Genomic DNA, 22,156 nt, shown 5'->3' with positions numbered 1-22,156 from the left:
CAAGTTTAGCAAAAATTTTCCAATAAGATATTTTTTAACTTTTAAATATTTATCCTTTTTTAGGTTAGTACTTAAAAAATGATATGCGGGCCCGTGGGGGCCCACTTGCTCACATAGGGCTAGGGTGGGCTGATCATTATAAGGCTCATCAAAATAGTGGGCTAGCACAACCCAACCTGTCAATTGCTAAAGCCCGCATAGGTTGGGCTAGGCTAACCCAGCCCGGCCCATATTGATAGCTCTAGTTGTTTGCAAAAATAAACATGGTTATTCAAGGAAATGAATGAAGAAAATAACACAGCAATTCTGCAGAAAATATTGTGTTAAAATGAGAAAAGAATAATAAGGAGAACTATAAGAAAGAAGTTTATAGCGTGTTTGGCCAAGCTTTTTTTTGCGCCAAAAGCACTTTTAGCCAAAAAATGAGGTATTTGGCCAAGATTTTTGAAGGAAAAAAAGTGCTTTTGAGGAGAAGCACAAGCAGTTTTTAAGAAGCAGAAAAAAAGTAACTTCTCTCCAAAATCACTTTTCTGAGAAGCACTTTTGAGAAAAAATACANAAACACTAATTACTGACTCAAAGTACTTTTCAATTAATTACCAATCACAACTACTTCTCACCAAAAGCACCTTTTTAAAAAGTACTTTTGAGAAAAGCACTTCTTAAAATAAGCTGATTTTAGAAACTTGGCCAAAGAGACTATTAGTCAAAATTTATGAACATTACTTTTACAGAAAGAAATTGATTATATATACAGTCTTTATTGAATAATTAATCCTCGTTCTAGCATCTACCTAGAATGCAAAGAATCAACTGGCAGAAGGCCTACATTCTTGTAGCCGTGATAAGATTTCCTCACAACTAGGCCGTTCATCTGGTTCTGCCCAGCAATCTACAACACAATTAGGAAAAAAAAAAGGAAGTTTTACACTATCAGGTAACCTGCTATAACAGGTTAAATTATGCCGATAAATCTAAAATAACATTATATCCATCGAAATATAATAGTGCGTCTGTAACGTAGAGTAAGATATTATAAAGCAAAATACCTGAAATTAGCTTTCCTAGAGGACCTTCAGGAATTTCTAGCCGTTTCCCATCATTAGCAACAGCGTATACGACCTGAATTTGTGAATTTCCACTATATAAATATTGCACTTGAAGATGAAAGGAAGTTTAGTTCTCTTCTGTTTTATTCACTAGGAGCAGACAAGAAAGATCATATAGAATTTACCTGGATAGATGGAACACCTTCCCATGGTTTTTTTAGGGTGTATAGTTCCCATATTATGACCCCAAGACTAAAAATGTCGCATTTTTCGGTGAAAGGTTCATTACGAATAAGCTCTGGGGCCATCCATTCTGGTGTACCTGCTGAGGAAGAATCTTGCATGGGCGTCGAAATCAGTAACCGCGACAGTCCAAAATCACAGATCTTGACTTTGTAGTGTTTATTTACAAGGCAGTTTCCACTCTTTAGATCACGATGCACGATTTTCATCCTATGTATACACAGCAGCCCCCTAAATGATCACAGAAAAGCAGATGTAAAGATAACTACAAAGCAGAAAATAGATTTACCATAACTATAGCGCAAACCGAAAAAGAAAAAAAAACACCTCGAGTCCCCAAGCTACTAAATCCTACTAATGCTTTTCTCTTTTCTGGGAAGTATATGCAATATGTTGTATAAGAGTACAATTTCTGGTATGTACTACAATATTCAATTAGCAAAGTGGGTTTTTCCTGATTGACTGTTTACTGTCCTTTTGATCCAGGCGACATGATAAGTAAACTGATTGGACATAAGTTTAGAAACTTATGTGTGTGTATATCTTTTCCCTTTATGCTTAATGCCTATTGAATGCTCCTGTTTGCGTCCACTAAAAAATCCATGAGAATGGCTTTCATTTTCATTTTTTTTTAACCGTGGCGTCCGGGCCAGTTTCCACGCACCTCGACTAATTCCACGGGGTGATAATCAGTTTCCACTCCATTTCTTGTTATATTAGATAGTCATGAACTTATATAGCTAGCTTTACTACTTCAAAATTAACAACCACTATAAGATTCATTTAGTTTTGAAATTTTTTAAGCATAGAGTTTCTCCAAGGCACGGAGTTTACAGTAGACAATGGAAGTTGGATTTAGGAAAAAATACACAACAGGCTCGACAACTGGGATGACACCAGTACCATTGAGGGTCCTGTTACTCCCTTCTTCATTCAGCGGTACAAATTGGAACTATCAAACTTGTATTCAAGGGGAGTATTTTATTGAATAAAACTATACTACTACTACTATTTCTTTCATTGATTAGATAAATGATAACAGCATGAGTAGATTCACTAAACATTCATTGGTAGAATGATTTACTCATGTAACCCACAGGATCTAGTATAAGCTATGAAGAAAATTCATGCAGTGGTACACAATTGTGCACAAGTTTCCCAAGCTCATACAGGTTATGGTTTTACTAATTTTAAGAATAATATATAGCTCTAAACTGAGGTTTAAAAATAAAAATGGAAAGTCTTAGGATCTTAACTGAACTCATTTACAACTTCTCAAAAGCCACATGAAATTCCAAAGAGCATCTAACTGAAGGAAGTTATTGGAATGATCTTCCATATTTCAACAAAAAAGTGCAATGGCATGAACCCAGTCGTATGGACAGTAGCCTTTATCAGACAAAATGTATAACATTTCTAGGCTTTATGCCAAAACTTGCGAACCCCTCAAAAAGATATTCAAAGAACAAGTAGTTGAAATAAAAAATTAACTTGCAAGAGAAGAATTATGAAAAGGAACCTAAGTAACAGAGTTGATGTTGGAAATACCTGCATATATCGCAAAGCATTTTCAATCTCCTTTGCCAGCTGAGGTTATTCTTCTGTCCACTTACATGGATCAGATGATACAGGGATCCCATCTCCATGAATTCGGTAATCACGGATAAACGAGGGGGAGTTGTGCAAGCACCGAGGAACAAGATTACTGAAAGGAAAAATGTGTTCGGCAAACAACAACAGCAATTTTTCTCCATCAAAATGTATTTTTGGAATTTTGGTAACATAGGATAAAAACTGAAAATGTATTTCATAGATCCCGTAGAATCTCAAGGATCAAGTGCCTTCTACATCTTTTACTAGCATATTCAATGAAGTAGATACAAGCAGTATCACAACAAATATAGATTCAGGGAAAAGCAGGAAAGTTACCATTTGGGTGGCGAATGCGGCTGCAGAAAGAGAAAAGAAAAACAGGGTTATGCTAAGCTAAATAAGTATGTTTGATCTGGTTTCTACTTTATAGGAGGTTCCTGAGGTATAAAGAACGAAAATGATTTTCTAAATACAACTTACCTCAGGATGGATATTTCATTGGCAAAATCTTCAATGTTTTCTTCACTCAAGTCTTGTTCTAGGAAAACCTTAACTGCAACCTCTGTTCCATTCCAAATACAGCGAAAGACTTCTCCAAAAAACCCTTCAGGCCATAACAATCAATCAGCTAGATTAAGACATGAGATCAACAAAAACTGAACAAACATTCATTACACTGTACAGCTAAAATGAATAAACTTTTGGCATTAAATGGTTCAATCACGATCAATGACTAGCATGTGTTGTCAACCCTAACGAAACAGTAAGTCATGCATTTATAGCATATTGAGTAGATGGCAGCAAGGCATACAGGTGATGTTTACATATTAAATGGTGCATTTCCCTTTTAAGAATCACCTTCATTTCATGTTTTCTATTCTTCAGAGACGTTACTGGCAAGTTAAACTACCTTTTAGAACCTACTATTAGCGTAATAATTAATAGTCCACCACAACCCACACCGGTTGAAAATGTAACTATGTCACTTGATGAAGAAGAATGACAATGTTATAGATCTTTGAAGGGGACTAGGCACCTATTGGTAAATCATAAATATCTGTGTTAAAAGAAAAGAGAACAGCAAGAGAAAAAAAAAATGCAGATGGTCCATAACATGCAAAACCGACAATCTCCACTGATAAAACTACCTGTTTGCCCACCCATAGGAGAGCATTTAATTTAATTCCTAGTGAATGTGCAACTCAATAAGCATGTGGAGCATCAAACTTCATATGGTTATTTAGTTGTCATATTGTAGTGTAAAAGAATAACGTATACCAATTCCAACACGTGCTCCAATGGTGATTTCAGAGAAATCAATGTTCCATTCATCAAATGGTAACAATGGTTTGTTGAGGATCCTTGAAGATTCTATCACTTTTTCCAATCTTGACATCATATCAGGACTGCCAAAAATTCCTGCTGCATTGCCTCTACCATAGGTCCGGTGCGGGGATGAAGGCAGGGAGATTGCTTTGTCAGATGCCAAACACTTTCCATGAAAATGCTGTGCTTGACCTTTTTCACCATTTCGTGTATTTAGGTCATCTGGATGGAAATTCAGCACCTGGAAAGTAGTGAATATGATTAATGTCATCATTGAGTTAAGCAAATTCTGTGGCTCTGATTCTATCAATTAATCTAACTGTCTCACTAACTTTTAAGTTAACAAGCCTAGAAAACACGGTCTACCAAGTTAGAAAACCAGTTGAAAGTAGCTATAAGAAGAATAATGCAAAATGTATGAAGCATAAATTATTGTAAGCAATATCCCCAATTAAACACACTTAGAACAAATATTTAACATGCACGGCTTTGCTTCCTGGAAGTTGAAGTGGATATGCTGAAACATGTTAGGAATAAGAACTTAAAAGAAATACATAAGCACATTTCCTCAGCATGTTCAAGCTTTTTCTTTTTTCCTTTTATGGTGATGGTGTCTTGTCAGGTTCGGCGCAACTCAACTAATCTACCAAGCTACCGACTAGACCAAGCAAACACAAGTGCTGGGTAATCCTACCCATCAAGATTAGAGCAGATGGGCGCACACTTAATGTTCTAGTCGGGATTTGAACCTGGGATATCCAAGTTATTACTACTATGCCTCAAACTCTTAGTCACCCTTTAAGCTCATATAAGAAGCATAGACGCATTTTGTCCTTGATGACCAATTAATACCTCTCAAAGGTAAAACTGATAAGTAACTTCAGTTGCAATCAGAAAATTGGATATAGTAAGAACTTCTGTTTATTATGAAATAACATTTAGGTAGATTTGTGAACTGGATTCCCGGGACCAGATTAGACCCAGTTTAAGCTTAATGTAGATTGGACTGCATCCAAGGGGAAGTAATTGTACTAGCTCTCATATATCTATACCATCTTTTCAACAAATAAGAGATCAAAAACTAATCCTATTAGCAACAGATAAGCATCTGGCTCAGATCCACCCAAACAAAGAATTAGTCCAATCAGATTTTACTCTCCTTTTGTTAATTATGGAAAATATGTTCAATCAAAAACATATCTTACCTAATTAAAATTTAAAATGTCTGGATAACCACTTCCAACTTTTGGAGTTGTCACACAAAAGGTTCTTGGTAGCAATTTTTTGCAGATAAGGCTAAAAAAGAAGCTAGATACCTACGTATCCTCTTTTAACAAAGAGTTCAAGAAAACAAACACTTACTTGATTCCCAGAATTATCTTCCATTTTCCTTGTAGACAAATCAAATGTTGCTTGTCCCCCTGAAAGATGATTTTTCTTCATAGATGCATTCATTTCCCGAACAACCCTACATTCAAGGTCAGACAGATTCTTACAAAAATATTCAGAAAGTTGGTGTAACCTATAAAGAAATAAGTATTGTATATATATCTCTCGCATAAGAATAGAACTGGATAGACTCATCCAGCCAAATGAGAGCTGCATCTGTTCTTCTTCACTTATAAAATTTGCTAGAAGATTCTATGATAAGCATTTACCGGTGGTGCCAAAACTAACTAATAAAGCAGCGATTAAGGTGGTTGTCAGATTTTCTCTTTTAAAGCCAACAATCAGTTTGTAACCTTGTCACTTCTCAAGTTATTCAAATTGAGTGTTTAGTCACGTTTTTTCATGAGTTTTCAAGAATACTTGTACAGATCATGTTGGAAATACAAGATGTTAAAACAATTCGATCAAGTTACAACCTCATTTTGAAAAATTAGCACTTCACTATTAATCCACATAAGTTGTGTAGCAACATATAATAGCTACTGAATACTCATTTGAAGTTAAGAAGTATTAAAATTTGTTTTTTCTTTTAAGAAAGTGAACTAAAACTAAACAATTTGCTGGAACGAAAAAAGAAAAAGAGAATGAAAGAAGGAAGATGAATGAGGAGAAGGCACATGGTCAACCTTACAATGTCATCACCAATCTCCGGAATCATGCTAATGGATCTTCGTCTTCTTCTACGAGTGTGTAAAGGTGATGCACCAGCAGACCTGCAGTCAGTTGAATTCATGCGTCATGTCATGATGCTAAGCCGTGAGATGCAGACAACATTTCCAGAGAGCTTCTGCTACTCCTCCCGGGAGAGACAGGAGAAACATAACAGCAAAGAAAGCATAAAGTTAACAACTTATCCTCTGCGGAATAAGAACATTGGATTACTTTTTAAGAAGGAATATAACATCGGATCGTCTTTGTACTTCCCCAAGAAAGAACAGAGAAAGTATTTCAGAGATCAGGGATGATGGATGAGAAGCAAATCTTTATACTCTTCACACAGTTCAAGAGCAAGAACCTCAAGTGTATAAGGTAACCGTTCAATGTAGCAAAAAAATAAGGTAACCTTTCATAAACGTTGATGCAGCCTATTAACTACAACAACACACCTCAAATACATATGAACCTGTCAATGGGTCGTACCTACATATCAATTCTAGTTTCAAACATGATCTGTCTGGTGGAATACATTATGCAACCAGGCAAATAGAAACCTGAAAATAAGAACCTATATCTTTTCCTGAAGTGCTTAAGGCACCTTTTAGATACATAATGCAGCCAATTCACCATAACAAAACACCTCAAGAACATACGAGACCTCCTACTTCACAGGGGAAATCTAAAACAGCTATGCCTGTCAATACAACAATTCACAAATCATGCATGCATATTACTTCTCAGTTCAAGTATGATTTGTTTGGTTGAAAAAATTACGCTACCAAGGAAGCTACCTTATAATCGTGACCAATTTGACTCAATAGAGAATCAGAGATTAAAAAGTACTACTCTAAAGCCGGATCATACGACTTAGAAAGCAAAATGCTATATTTGATAGTTGATAGCTTATTAGATGTTTGATCTTCAAAGTGGAGAAAGGATAACGAAAGAGATAAATAACAGATAGACAGACACAAGATTAATAACATTACGGACTAATAGAGTAGTACCAAAAGGAAAGGAAGGCTTTGATACTAAATTGATGTAGCACCTAAATAGGGGGAGAAATGAGAAAGGAAAAAGAGAGAAGAGAAGAGAAGAGAAGAGAAGAGAAGAGAAGAGAGAGAGAGAGAGAGAGAGAGAGAGAGATTGAATGAGAGAAAAAAAGAGAGAGAAGTAAGATAAAGAGGGAAATAATAGAGAAGGAAGTAGGGATAGAGAGAAAATTTAACCAAATCAATTCAAAAAAACAAAGCACATAAGGGTGGTAGGATAAGGAGTTTAGAACAAATTAGAACTCTTGAAATTGCTAAAACTCTATCTTTAACTAGTAAAATAAGACCTTATATTTAACTAAAAAATAAAATTATCTGTAATATAAATAAGACTTTATTTTCAACCAAAGCATAAAGACACTTAGAAATCAAAGATACAGATAGTGCAATCTTTCATTTGTTAAGCTACATAATTCTCCACAAATTGAAGTAAGCTTGATCTCGACGAGTGAGACTGTTAGTGCAACTCCCAAAGGATGTTTTTAAAACACTAACCGAAGAGGAAGAACATAGCCATCAACTAATGCCAGGAATTATAATGATGGGTGCTAAAGAGTACAGTCGTTTGATGAATCAATCCTTAGTTCTGATATCAAATTGATGTATTACCAAAAAAGAGAAAAAGGGAAGGCTCTGAAACAAAATCAATGTAACGCCAACAAGGAAGAGAGAAAAAGGCAAGAGGGAGAAATGAGAAATGGGAGAAAGAGAGACAGAAAGAAAGGGAGAAAGATTGAATGAAAGGAGAAATAGAAAGATAGACAGAAAAGAGAGAAGGAAAGAAGAAAGAAGTGAGCAGGAAGAAAGGAATTGAGCGAAAAATTGTAATACCAAATCAATTTATCAAATATAATTGGAGTCTCCAAACAAATTAATAAGGGTTCTAGTTATAGGTTAAGAATTTAGAAGAAATAGACCTTTTGAAACTAAAAGAACTCTATGTCTAGCTAAAAAAGTAAGAAAACATTCCGTATCTCCAACTAAAAGATAAGATCTAACTAAAACGGAAAGATAAATAAAAGTGAAAGCTCTTTTAATGCAATTGTTTCTTGAGCTACTTCACTAATTATTCCAACCATTTAGATTGAAACAGAGCTGGATACTGATAATTTCATCAGGTCCAGATCTGTAAGACCAACTAGCAGACTCCAGCTCGAACCCGTTGAATGGCAAAGGGAATATATGTTCCCTTCAAACATGGAAATTTCAGATAACCTTTAATCTAGAGATACAAGAAATGTAGAGTTTTGAACCTTGAAGAAGTAACATCATAGGTGCAGTCCTTGAAAGAAAGTGCGCGACCACCAAGAATGGATCTCCCAGGTCCTCGGAAGAGAGGATGCTCTGGACTGGAAAAAGGATTTCAAGTTAAAGGATCAAGAGAAACCAGATACACTAATACCAACGTAAACTTATGAAACTGCTAAGTAACAAAGATTGCCTTAAAACAAAATTAGAAAATGTTTAGATATCCTGCGATAAGAAATAAACCTATCTGTTTTTTTACCAATTTGCAACAGATGTACGATAAGATCTGAGAAGATGTTGACACTTGCAAACAAAAAATTAACAGCAATTCTGACAAATCACAAAGAGTACGAAATAGAACTATGTTTGTACGATCGATATATTTATGGTAAATAACTTAGACATGAAAGCCAACTTAGGGCAGTCAAGTGATTCTGATGGTAATAAATGATACCACAAGATCTCAAATTGAGTATTGTTGTAGATTCTCTTTTTATCTATTGAAAATCAAGAGAATCCTTAAAGTGAATTGTATAAAATATTCTAATGATTGTGTCATAGTAATTTAAAATCACTAGAATTAGGATTCTCTCCTTATTTCAGTAGCTCAAACTTCTAGATAAAAGCTCTCTTATATGTTGTTAACCACAATTAAAAAAATCTCATTTCTCCTTCACGTGTTTCAGTGCCTCTACGATCTTGGTAGGGATTAAGTATCTTTTACTTACCAGTAGGAGGCATGAGTCTAACCATGCAAAATTTTATGTCTTTCCATTGTTTAATATTCTTTCCTCTTAGGTCATAATTTCGATAGCACTGGGCCTCTCTCAAGTGATTGTTCTAGCGATACAGCACCTATTTCTGGTGACTGACACGGTGTCTCCGCCCATCTTTCCGATGACCGCTCTGAAGGAATCATGCCTATTCAGACAACATTTTGGTTATTCTTCTGGAAAGTTGTCGCTCCAATGCATGTACCGGCAACGGAGAGACAAATGTGGTGCGTAGGGAGCACAGGCACCCACCTTTTCAAGGACGAGCATCTGCCTGTAAGGTCACTGGAGATGGAGCTCCTTGACCATTTGAGATTTGGAGACGAGCCAGCAGTGACGAATTGAGAAGTCAGACTATATTCATACGTAAAATTACAATCCTATAACTCTCTTAGTTACATAGTTATTTGGGAGCCTTTCCAACTTCCAACATCAATATCATTGCCATACTATAAATTCGTAACAGCTCGTGGATAATATAATAGAGAAAAATATAGTATCAAAAACTTACTTTAAGCAGAAGTCGACAACTGAGATAGCACTATAACTATCTTTCTGGACTGAGGAATAACAAAAAAATTTAGACAGTGCCCATATAACACTTCTTTAATTTTCACCACCATCAGAAAAACATCTAACTTTTAGTCCCCAGTCTTTCCAACTAATATAAAATAATGTAACTATCATGCCAGGTCACCCAGAACAATTAGTTTGAAAGGAAAGGATAAAAAATAATGACTTCTAAACGAACATCATGCCAATTTACCTACCCATAGCTTTATATCCTTACCTTCCAGTGCCACTATAGTCGGAACTGAAACAGGTAGGGCTAATGGGATCCATCGGTGAGTTATATGAATCAGTTTCTATAGAATCACTCTCACCAAAGAAATGAGAGCGATTTCGCTGCTTTGTTGAACAGGGAAACAGCTTTCCGGGATAATGCATAAGGTCAACAAGTAGTTCCACCGAATCCAGAATGACTGTCACACAGATGTGCTTAGACGAATCTGTGCGCTCCAGCGCTCCTCCTCTTGGGAAACCCTAATAGTAAGATGAAGATAAAACCGAGGGAATTGAAAGAAAAAAATGGGGGTGGGAAGAAGAAGAGAAATCTCCAGAATGATTGCGCATTGACTGGAAGCTTGATAAGCCAACTCAAATATGCAATTTACTTAAGACACAAAAGATGGAAATGAATCTCTTTTCCAAATACTGGAAGCAGACTAACATCAAATCCTGTTGAAGAGAAATAAGGAGCTCACCACAATCAGCTTGCACTCCAGGCCCACAGTATCTGCAAGAACTTTGAATAAGATTGCTCGAGAATGACAGGACCCGTCCTTTATTTGGCAGAGCATATGGATTCCTTGACTACCCAAAGCATGTGAGACCTCCTCAAGTGTACCACTCACATGAGTTGACTTGTACTTTGGATGCTTATAAAAATCACAAACCTACCAATAGTGATATGTTGTCAGACTCAAAAACTACACAATCTTGGGAAAACAAATATTTTTTGGCTAACTAAAGCCTGCAGTTAAGTCAAGAAAATAATTGAAAACTTTTCAAAAAGAATTCAAGAAGACATGGAAATTATATACTTTCTTAGAAAAACTTTATTGAGAACTTTTAAATTTGTTGAACTCTTCCAATTGAGAAACTTTTATTTGTATCTAAAGGAAAATGGTTACGTAATTTCAGATTCTTTTTCAACCCTGAAAAATATAATAGATATTATACATCCATTCTGGTTACAGCTTAATCTTATTTATGCATTATGTTTTCTGAAGCTACTGGAAAATGAAAGAAGAAGTTACCGTTGCCTTCTCCTAAATCTAAGAATATTAGGCATTAGGTTTTCATTAGACTTCTGGTTATTTTGGTCAATGAAAAGGTGAAGTAATCCTTCCTTTCTCAGCAGAAGCATAATAATGATGCGAAAGGGAGGGAAGAAGAGGGATCTTCTCCCATGTCTTGTCGGTGATCCAAAGAGAGATATTCTGGCCTTGTTAAGCTGAAGACAGAAGCCTTTTGTAGAGGGGAGCAGAAAACCTGTTGAGGCTATGCTGGATTTGGTTTACTGTATCAGAATTCAGCACTGGTATACCTTTTGACTGGGGGTGGGGGGTTACCTCACTAGCGTATTTCAGAGGTTGGAGAACAAGAAAATGACTTATGTGATAAGATCAAGAGAAAACGAACTATGTGGATCATGTTCTAAGAGGAGCAATCTAGGCTACACATTAGTACCCCTCAACCACGAGTATATAGAGTATCCCAGATGGACGAGGAGAGCACATTAACGGGGCCATGGGACTTGCAGCGGACAACTAGCAGCTTCCCTTGGACCTACAAAGGGACAACCTCATAGGTGAACATTGGGTGAGTTTTCAAGGGGATGGCCTAATGTTAGCAACTCAGGTAAGTTCATTTCCCAAAGTTCTGTACTCTTCAAGATTTCCTGATATACTTTCTGATGTACAATATACTTGTGCACCATTATAAGCAACAACAGAATCAGCAACATTATTGGCCAGCTTTAAGACCATTATAATAGTAGATTCAAATCTCTTATTCATTTGATAGTTAATACCTGGAAATACAAACCAAAAAGCACTACGTACTGTGTCTGATATATTAAATATGCATAGATTCCAGCATAAACATAACACACTACATGTATACCGAGAAGCAAAAGATGATGTAGAAAACAAAACTGAAACAACAATCTGTCAGAAACTAAATGCCAGTATAGACAGCACGATAATAGATGACGCACCAACCCTGCAATCTTCTTCACCACTACAGCTGGAGTAGAACGCAATCCTTTCACTAAAGTGAGGGTCAGCTGTTTTAACATGAAAAGCTTCTTATCTTTATGCGGATTGACAAGAATAACATTAGGCCGAAGACCCTCTGCCTCCAAAGCATAAAGGTCATCCAAAGATGGAATAGTATCAAAATGCTCCTTGAATCTTCGTTCCTACAAAAATTCAAGAGAACAATATTTCAACGCAATTCCATCCAGAAAAGAAGCAAAGCAAACAAAAGGTACATATTCAGAATGTCATATTAGCAACAGACTAGACACAAGAAGAAAAAGGAAAAACTAGTGTGCTGCACTAAAAACACATCATTCAATTCCTCGCCTTGCCATATTCCAATTTTACGAGTATAATGACCTCTCTTCTGGAGAGAAATCATCCTAGCGAAGGATTACCCTAGTCCACACAAAATTATGTTATACTCACTGGAATAACAAAGTAGAAACCATCAGGAATTGGCTCTGCAAGTTCCCCCGTGTCCCACAGAATCTGAGACGCTCTCTTTGATGCTAAACCCTCTGGCTCCTGCTTGCTGCTCAATATAGTAGAGTTTGTTTTATCTTCTGAAGAATCCAGAGTGATCAACTGTATTTTGTCAGAAATATCTGCAGGCCACCAAGGAGCATCGGAAGGCAGAACCTCTGCTGACTGCATATCATTTCCTCTCTTCTCCATCTCCTCAAAGACTCAAAATTCTATTTCATGTTCAGCAGATTGTGAACCCATAAATAATAACTGTACACGAAGCCAATATCTCAAAGCAAAATTTCAGACGAGCTCTATGAGATCTCCTGGAAAAAAGGATGACCCACAACATGTAATTAATTTCATAGTGAATGGAATGCACACCTTGTTTTTTCGAAAAGATCCGTACTAGAACTTGATTTGGTGTCTATTGCTCTCACATTTAATAAAACTTACTATTCACTAAGAAGAGGCTGAATCAAAGGGGTGGAATTTGTTTCAGAGTCTAGTTTTCGTAATCCAATATCATACCTATTTTAGCAACAAATAAGTGAATCATTGACAATATCTTCTAATGCAAGAAAAAAATAAGATAGAGACATCCAAAATCATAGCCTGATAATGGGGATAAACTAATAGAAAACATGGCCCAAGAGTCACCAATCAAAGCAGTTAATAAACTGAATGTGTTGGGTAGGTTTTTTGTTTCCTCTTTCACGTTGACTCTGGCTTTCCAGACTACATAAGATACCAGTAGAGATATCAAAATAGTGAGCGTGAGCCACATCGCCGATCCCAACTTGTTTGGGATTGAGGCATAGTTGTTGTTGTTGTTGTTCATATTTGGATAACCTCCAGATTCTGGCTATTTCGGCATAGCACTTGCAATCCTCTGTTGAACGAGATCAACATCCAAAACCAGATACTGGACTAAAAGGGCATCAACATTTGCTTACAGATTCCAGCAACTGAAATGTGATTTATTTAGAGTGTGCGCTTTCTGTCCCCACAACTTCATGTTACCTAGAGTTCTATTAAAACTGAAGCAATTGATGTGGTCATTCCAATGGAAGGGTCCTGATATTTTCACATGGAAAGATAACTGGACTGGGAGCATGCGTGTCCGTGTCCATGACAAGGCAGGTTAAGCTCTTTAAATTATTATGAATTTGTACATATCTGATATATACACCCTTTCCTTCCTCTCATTCCACAAGACGAACTTCAGCAAAAAACCACCCTAAATTCATAATCTGTAAGGATAAGCCAAGCAATATACTAAAAGGTTTTGACTCTAATACTGCATTTCCTGAATAGAAAAATGACTTCGACCCATCCCTCACCCAGAATGGCCATCAAGGGAAACTCAGAACTGCTCCATCCAAATATTGGCAATATAAAATAAAATATACAATACATCTATATAAAATAAAATGACTCGTGCAATATATCCAATAACAAAAAGACAAATTCTCCTCTGACACAACTAATCCAATAGAAAAGAACTCAGCTTTGGAAAGATTTGGAGGACATGCCAAATTACAGTATCACCCTTTTTATAAATAAAAAAAAGAATTACAGTATCACCCTTCTCTTCCTAAATCACCAATTCATCCAAATCTATAACCTCAACAATGGTGTCACTAATTAGCCCACAGTTATACAGAAACATTAACTATGAATCTCACCAAATAGCTTAAACTTGATCAGATAAGTATTTGGCAATGACAGTCATACTAATTCCCATAACCAAAATCTACATAACATTATACTCAATTTCACTAATCCAAAAACTTGTAAAATCTAATTACAATAAATAAAACGGTAATGCAAAATAAAAGAAACTAAGAAAATTATTTATATGAAAACGCTGCAGGATTTTTATTACCTAAGATTGAAGGAAGAGAACTGTTGAATGGCTCTTGAAATCATACCATCTGAATCTGAATGACGCTTTGACTTTGCATTTGTATTCGTTTGTTTATTTATTTTCTTTATTTATTTTTCTGAATCTGAATCTGCAGAATTATAAAAATAGTACTTATATGTGATTTGAGAGAAGGGGTCCGTGGGGATCGAGGATTTGGCAATGGCAACTTCCGCTACTCTTCTTCTACTTCACTTCTTCCCCTTTTGGGGTCTCGTTATAACGGTCAGGGATTCAATCCCATTATTTCTATTGTTATAATTGTTATTTTGGGTCCCATTTTTAATTTTACTCCCATTGTCCCAAATTAGTAAATTAACCGCCAATTTTTATAGTTTTTAAATAAAAATTTATAAAATTATGTAAAAGTACTATAAGTCATAATAATTAACAATTTATAATATTTAAAAGTCATATAAAAGAATCATGAAGAAAAAAAAACTTGTTTTACTCTCAAAATTTGAATATTCCACATATAAAAAATGACACCAAGTAGCCACTTTTAGGACCATTGTTTAAGTTTTATTATGTGATTGTAAATTATTTTGGAGTTTAGCCACAACTTTAAAAAAGTGGGCAAATATTGCTTCTTCTTCGCTTTCTCGAGCTACAACGACAATGTATCCTAAATTTTTTTTTTAGTTCAGGATGTCCCGAAGTTCAGTTTTTTAGTTTAGAACTTACTACAATGTGTCATAAAGTTCAGTTTTCAATTCAAAACTTCAAGATATTGTGTTCATAAGTTCAATTATTGTTCAATTCAAAACTTTTAAGACAATCTTTCCCTAAGTTCAAAATCTTAGTTCAAAACTTCCGAAATTGTGTCAATAAGTTCACTTTTCAATTCAAAATTTTTAACTTTAGTGTCTTGAAATTTAGTCTTTTCAATTTAAGCTTTAGGGATACTGTGTCCAGAACTTTAATTTTTCAGTTTAAAACTTCAAAATATTGTATCCTGAATTTCAGTTTTTAGTTCAAAACTTCAAGATACCGCGTTCTGAATTTTAGTTTTCAATTTATACTTGCATATCAAATTGCAGGCTTGTATATCTCTGTTCTGCAGAATATATAAAAGCAACAATTTGTAAGTGAAAGCTGTTGTTCGTTATGATGAATGTGGTACAACTTCCATCGATGAAGGTGTTAGTAGACTGTATTTGTAAAATAATTCTGAAAATATAAATGAGTATAAACAGAAATGAACATAAACAGAAATGACATAAAACCAATTCGAGCCACTGAATTCACAGTGTTTCCTTAAGGAATTTAATCCCCTCCTAGTACCCAAGGTTATGGATTATTTCCTCCCAGGATAGAACGAATTACACACTGGTGTAGTGGTACTTCAAACCCCAGTGTTTCAGCGAACACAAAGTTCGGTAGCAAATCACACTTACTTTTTGCTTTGTTTGATGCTAAAAGTATGCAGAAGAAGGAGAAGAAACTCAGAAAATCGTAGTGAAATTCTGAGCAGAATAGTGTTGTATTTATAGCCAAAGTTAGGCTGAAATCTGAAGAGGTGCAACTCTTCAGAATGGCTGTTTATGCAAAACGCCCACAGCATAAATGCCATTACATAAATGGCCATTTACTCAATAATAAAGAGGGAAAATTGAAGAGGGTAGTTACTTTTCTGTTACCAAAACAGAAAAACGAATTGGATTTAATATTAATATTTAATATTAATATTTTGTTACTAAAACAAATATTTAATAACATTTCTGTTAATATTTTACTATTAACAGTACCGAAGCCGAAGCCGAAGCCGAGCCGAGCGAGCGACGACGACGACGGCGCGAGGATTGCCTTCTTCTCAACTCTTTAAGAGCTAGAAGAAGAGCAATTGCTTATATACCCATAAAAAACCTCTTCCTCTTCCAATATGGGACAATGCCCATTTGCCAAGGGGGGAACTTAAAATTTCACTCAAAAATTTTATTTCCCTCCATTTCCCATTCACCCTCTTTTAAGTATTTATTCCCATTCACCCTCTTTTAAGTATTTAATATATTAATTAAACACATCCAAAACCCACCAGAAGGTATATATCAATGAAAGTGTGTTAATTTGTGAATTACTAATGAAAGGGAATGAATTCTTTGCAGAAAATATTATGTGTAGTGGAAAAGAATTAAGAGATATGAAAGAATGTAAGGACAAGTGGCATTCTTAATTACATGAATTAAAGAATGCAAAAAAAAGGCACGGGAGAAACACCCTCGGGGTATACTGAGGAAAGAACCGGACCTGACAGTTGTAAAAGGAGAAACAAGAACAGAATGAATAAAGGCTGCAAAGAAGGGAAGATACACGAACCCGATATAAATAAGGAAGGAAAATTGGTACAGTTACAAGAAATCTTTAGTCAAAAATCTTTCTGTTACCGTTAAACATGGAACGGGCAATCAATACATTAATACTATTAGTGAGACCAAATTATGTAAGGCAACCGTTATAATTGTATGCTCCTATATAAGGATTGAAATCTCATTTGTAATGGCAAGTAACAATTATTATTGAAATCCATAATGGTATTCTTTGCTTTATTCTCCAAGCTTTAAGCCTTAATTTTTGGGAGTGATTATTAGTTCATTTCTTATTTTCTCTATCAATTATTTTTATTCTTTGATCTATTCTTCCAAAATCGTTAGGAAAGTGAAGTAAATCTTGGTTATTAGTAACCCGATTTCTTCTAGATAATGACTTTGACCGAGAAATCTATTTTTGGTTAAATAAATTAGTTCCGTTGTCAAGAATCTGATAATGTATTCACTTTCCAATCATTAACAATCAAATATGTCTACCGTCAACGACAAAAACCAGTTGAACCAACAAGGTGCAACTCCACCACACCACATACCTACGAGATCCCCTCCTCAGTCACGTGAAGGTTCATCTCAAAGGTTCACTTCTCGCGCTGATGATCAGCAGGGAAACGACCAAGCTGTGGAGCAAGACGCTCTAAAATAATTGATTGCGGAGCACATGAATAGAGTGCTACAAGCTTTTGTTAGAGGATTACCCAATGCGGTGCAAACTCTTTCACCAGTTAATTCAGCAACTTTGGAGAACCCACGTTCAGGGCTTGATAATTCTGAAACTGGAGGAAATCCTAATGAATCTCGTGATGGAAGGTCAGGTACTCCAAATAATTCTAATTTACAAAGTTTAGTGCTATATTTGTAGAAATAGCTGAAGGAACAGAACGATCGTGTAGAGCATATACTAGGTATACCACCCGTAATCAAAGGGGTAGATATTGACAAGTATTCACAACAACCCTAGAAGCCAGGTGCGTCACCTTTACCATTTCCTAAAAAGTTTAAAATGCCTGATATTCCCAAATATGATGGAACAATTGAGCCTCGAGATCACATGACTGCGTTCACTACTGGCGTGTGTCGCGCCCCTTTTTCTCGCGAAAGCGGGTTTCGACATTTGACAACTCCTTTTGAGAGAAGGGAAAAGGAATTGGTTAAGAGAGTCTCCACCTAACGGATTAAGGTGCGTTAGGGCACCTATAGCAAATAACTCGGATTATACCAGTTTGCATCACCAGAGATCGGGTAAGGGCTCAAATTACCTTGAGGGGAAGGTATTAGGCACCCCTCGATGTCCACAACGGTGGGTACCGGCTGAACTTAACTTATGTGAATTAGTCTAAAGAAAGCAAGGGAAATATTTAATAGGGATGGGGGGTCCTAAGTTGTTTAGCCTATAGGATCACCCCGTGCAACAGAAATAATACTTCATAACTCCCCCGAGACGAGGGTGTTACTCATATTATTCAGCGGGCACAAACTATCATCTCCTGCTACCTGATTACTATCTTTGAGTTTTTTTTACCTAAAGCGCTCTAATCAGTTCTAACTCGTGTCCTATGCGTGCACTACCCGTCCCTTACCTATGGCCCTGGAGGCATTGGGACCTCTATTTAGGATGGTTCTAGACTCGACCTAAGTTGCTCAAAATTGTAAAATACTAGGCGAGATACAAAACAATTAGGACATTTCAAATAAAGACAGATATGGGCTCAAATTAGCCTCCACATACAAATAACAAATGCATGCAGACTGATTAGCAGGTTTTAGTAATTGTAGAGTCCTATAGGCAGGATATCTAGGTGATTAAACAAGTAGGCAATCGTATACAATTGGTTTCTGAATGCGGGTATTAGAACCTACCCATATATTTGCCTACTGAGTTTATCTTAGCGCAATATCTGGGCGTTTTATACAATAATAGCAAGTCACCGGAATATGGTCAGAGTTATTTGTTTAATCCTATTGGCAGTTGTCTAGGTGATTGACAGTGATAACCACAGAAGCACATTCAGAATCATTTAATTGAATCCTATAGGCATGATTTCTATAATTGAACTGATTTTAACCCTAGAGGCATGATTTCTACAAGTGAACTGATTTTAACCCTATAGCCATGATTTCTAGAATTGAACTGATTTTAACCCTATAGGCATGATTTCTAGAATTAACCAGTATACAAGCAAGAATTTGCACACATAAGCCAAGTATTGGCCCTATGGGCATGGTTGCTAACACATAATTACTGGACAAATTGATACACCTAAAGGCAGGATTTCTAACAGATCACAGCGTTAGTCCTATAGGCAGGATTTCTAGCATATAAATAGAATATAGAACCTATAGGCAGGATTTCTAACATACAGCAACTAGGGGTGTTCATGGTTCGGTTTGGATCGGTTATTCCCTAAAAAGAAACCAAACCAAGTAAGTCGGTTTTTCAAATATTAGAACCAAACCAAACCAATTAAGTCGGTTTTTTCTCGATTCGGTTTATGTCGGATTTTGTCGATTTTTCGGTTTTTTCGGTTATTTGTCGGTATTTTCTTAAATATAAGACATACACTACCAAACACATACTCCCGCGATCATATTTTCAACGTAACACTATCAAATCAATTGCCCTTTGAAAAATCTATTATTTACCAAGATATATTGATAATAATTGAATCAAATAGTGATAAATAATTTAAGGACTCAATTAAAAATATATTATTTTTAACACGAAATGGATTCTTACACTTAACAAAAGAAAACTACCAATCAAACTAGAATGTAAAGGTAAAGAACTATACTAAAAGTGGCAAACTATTAACATTTACCATAAAAATTTTAAAACTTTATATAAAAATATACATATATATAGGTGTAATAATAAATTTAAAATAGCTACTCCTATAGTCGGTTTGGTTCAGTTTTTTTTAGTTTTTTCGGTTTTTCTGATTAAACCAAACCAACCAAATTTGATCGGTTTTAAAATTCAAAACCAAACCAAACCAAGCCAAAAAGTATCGGGTTTTTTGGTCGGTTTGGTTTGGTTTTTCTGGTTTTTATGAACACCCCTAACAGCAACATAATATGGAATTTATAAGCAGAATCAACAGCACAAATAAAGACCCTATAGGCAGGATTTCTACCCGACTTTGCAAATGAAAATAAGAAACCCTTCCCAATTTTACTAAATACCCCAGAATTGTTATTACAAAATTATTACAGACCAGGTTAATGAATGTATTACAGAATTAATAAAACTATAGAGAGCCTACAACAGGCCCAAATACACCTGGACAATCCAGGCCTTCAACCCATAACATCTCCAAGGCTTATTTTCATAGATACACAATAACCAGTGGTGAATGATTCACCCATAGCACACAGAACCCAAATCTCTAGTGTGTCAGAGTTCCCAAGGGCTTTGAGAACCCAAGGTAGTGCTCACACTAGAGAACAAATGCTCAATTCAAAGGAGATTTGGAACCAAACCCCAGTATGTCAGAGTTCACAAGGGTCTCACCTGGACCCCGAGCAGTGCTCACACTGGGGAAGTCAAGGACAGAACCTAAAGGACCTAAGAATGGGAATTCAGGACAGCATAAGAAGCACATAAAAGGAGGCAGTGGCTAAGGGCCAGATTAAAAGACCTACTTGATTTTAGGAAGACAACATAACAGAGTTCAGAACGCAGGGTAGCAAGACTTGAACAGATAGACAGAATTACATTGAAAGATCTAAGAAAAATAAGTTGGCAAGATTTGCAAAGTTCTTCATGCATAGTACTTAATGAGTTAAAGCTTGAAAGGTCTAATTAGGCGAAGTGTACATGCTGGTATTAAGGACAAGTTGTGCTTACTCACAAATAGTAATCAAACATGGCAGGAAAACATAAATCTGATAAGTACCCTAGAGTTAATCAATTACTTGAAAGAGTATGGATTAAAGACATGCTAGAGAACACATTATCAAGGCACATAAGTGACAGAAAAGGACTCAGCACTGATCAAACATATCAAGACAAACTTAGAGCAGGTGAACTTATAGATATTCTAGTGTTACCATAAGAGATTGCTAAAAGTTCATGACAAGTGCAAAATTAGTAAGACTGCATACAAGAAACAAATTAGAAGGTATTAAGCTAAACACTTAAGAGGATTCATATTATTCAAACTAACAGTCTCAGAACTAACAGTGGTAATTAGAGAACTAAAGGGACTCGAACAAGCATGGAATTGACAAAAGCATGCTCGAAAAATAAACTTTAAACACACTGGATCATAGACACAGGTCACAGATGCATAAGAATAAAATAACAAAGGTACAGTAACTCACCAATTAGGCGAGAAAGCAAGAATAACATCACAATAGTCGAGAACCCAGAATAGTTGGCCTTGGCTTTCAGCTGGCAAAAACCAGAGATAGAACGAGATAGTAAAGAGAGCACAAAGCCAAATCTTAAGTTTATCAATGAGATTACGGTGATTCTCGATTTATCCTAAAGGGGAAAGGGGAGGGGTTTATATAGTGACAGAGATCGAGCAAATAAATAAGGAAAAGTGTATATCAAACACAAATAAGAAAGTATCATCATGCAGAATCAAATAAAATCGGATTTAGAGAAAAGGAAATAAGCAAACCCTAATTTTAGGAAAACAAAATATTGACAGAATATTCACACACAAAGATGAATAGAGACACAAATAGCACCACAATCAGTGAGTCAAAACAATTAAGCAAACAAGATCTAAAAATTCTAACTCTTAAGGCAAGTTAAAAGAAATCAGCAGAATCTAAACAAGGAAAATCAAACTCACACATGATAGGATGAATATAGACAAGAAAACACCCAAAATCGAGGACTCGAACCAATTTTGGTTCGTTTTGAAGATAGTTTTAGGGTAAGTCAGAATCATCAAAATATAGACAGAATCGTACTCACACGGTGTAGAATAAACGCGTGTAGACAGAATGTCATCCAGATTCAAGAAATGGACAGAATCGGAGTAGTAGTACTTGCCATATTTAGGCAAGTACTAAGTGATACCATAGAGAATCAACCAGTAGCGAAAATATACAGATATGGTAAGCAAATAGGAAGGAAATCCCATTTGAAGAGGGATTAGGAGAGGGGATTTGGGGTGTGACGTGTAGGGTTAGGGTTCTTTAGAAGGGAGGGAGTTGAGAGAGTTTGGTGACGGCGGGTGAGAGGAAGTGGGGGAATTAGGGTTTGG

At 35.9% G+C, this 22,156-nt stretch overlaps 1 protein-coding gene across 1 annotated transcript; it reads right to left on the bottom strand.

The window, feature by feature from the left end:
* Positions 1-676: 676 nt before the first annotated feature.
* Positions 677-14,845, bottom strand: LOC109215685 (serine/threonine-protein kinase EDR1-like). The gene is made up of 15 exons (XM_019379799.1): positions 14,572-14,845; positions 12,645-13,009; positions 12,173-12,376; positions 10,656-10,847; positions 10,181-10,434; positions 8,623-8,718; positions 6,287-6,373; positions 5,574-5,679; positions 4,164-4,452; positions 3,366-3,489; positions 3,222-3,241; positions 2,841-2,997; positions 1,235-1,523; positions 1,050-1,122; positions 677-892 (listed from the first exon to the last, which is right to left on the bottom strand). Exons 2-15 carry the CDS (start codon positions 12,891-12,893, stop codon positions 810-812), a joined length of 2,223 nt encoding a protein of 740 aa, XP_019235344.1. The 5' UTR covers positions 12,894-13,009; positions 14,572-14,845; the 3' UTR covers positions 677-809.
* Positions 14,846-22,156: the final 7,311 nt, after the last annotated feature.

The sequence above is a fragment of the Nicotiana attenuata genome, unplaced genomic scaffold (assembly GCF_001879085.1).
Source record: "Nicotiana attenuata strain UT unplaced genomic scaffold, NIATTr2, whole genome shotgun sequence".
Classification (NCBI taxonomy): domain Eukaryota; kingdom Viridiplantae; phylum Streptophyta; class Magnoliopsida; order Solanales; family Solanaceae; genus Nicotiana; species Nicotiana attenuata.
The sequence above is the reverse complement of the archived record's forward strand: the minus strand, read 5'-3'. Positions and strand labels throughout refer to the sequence as shown.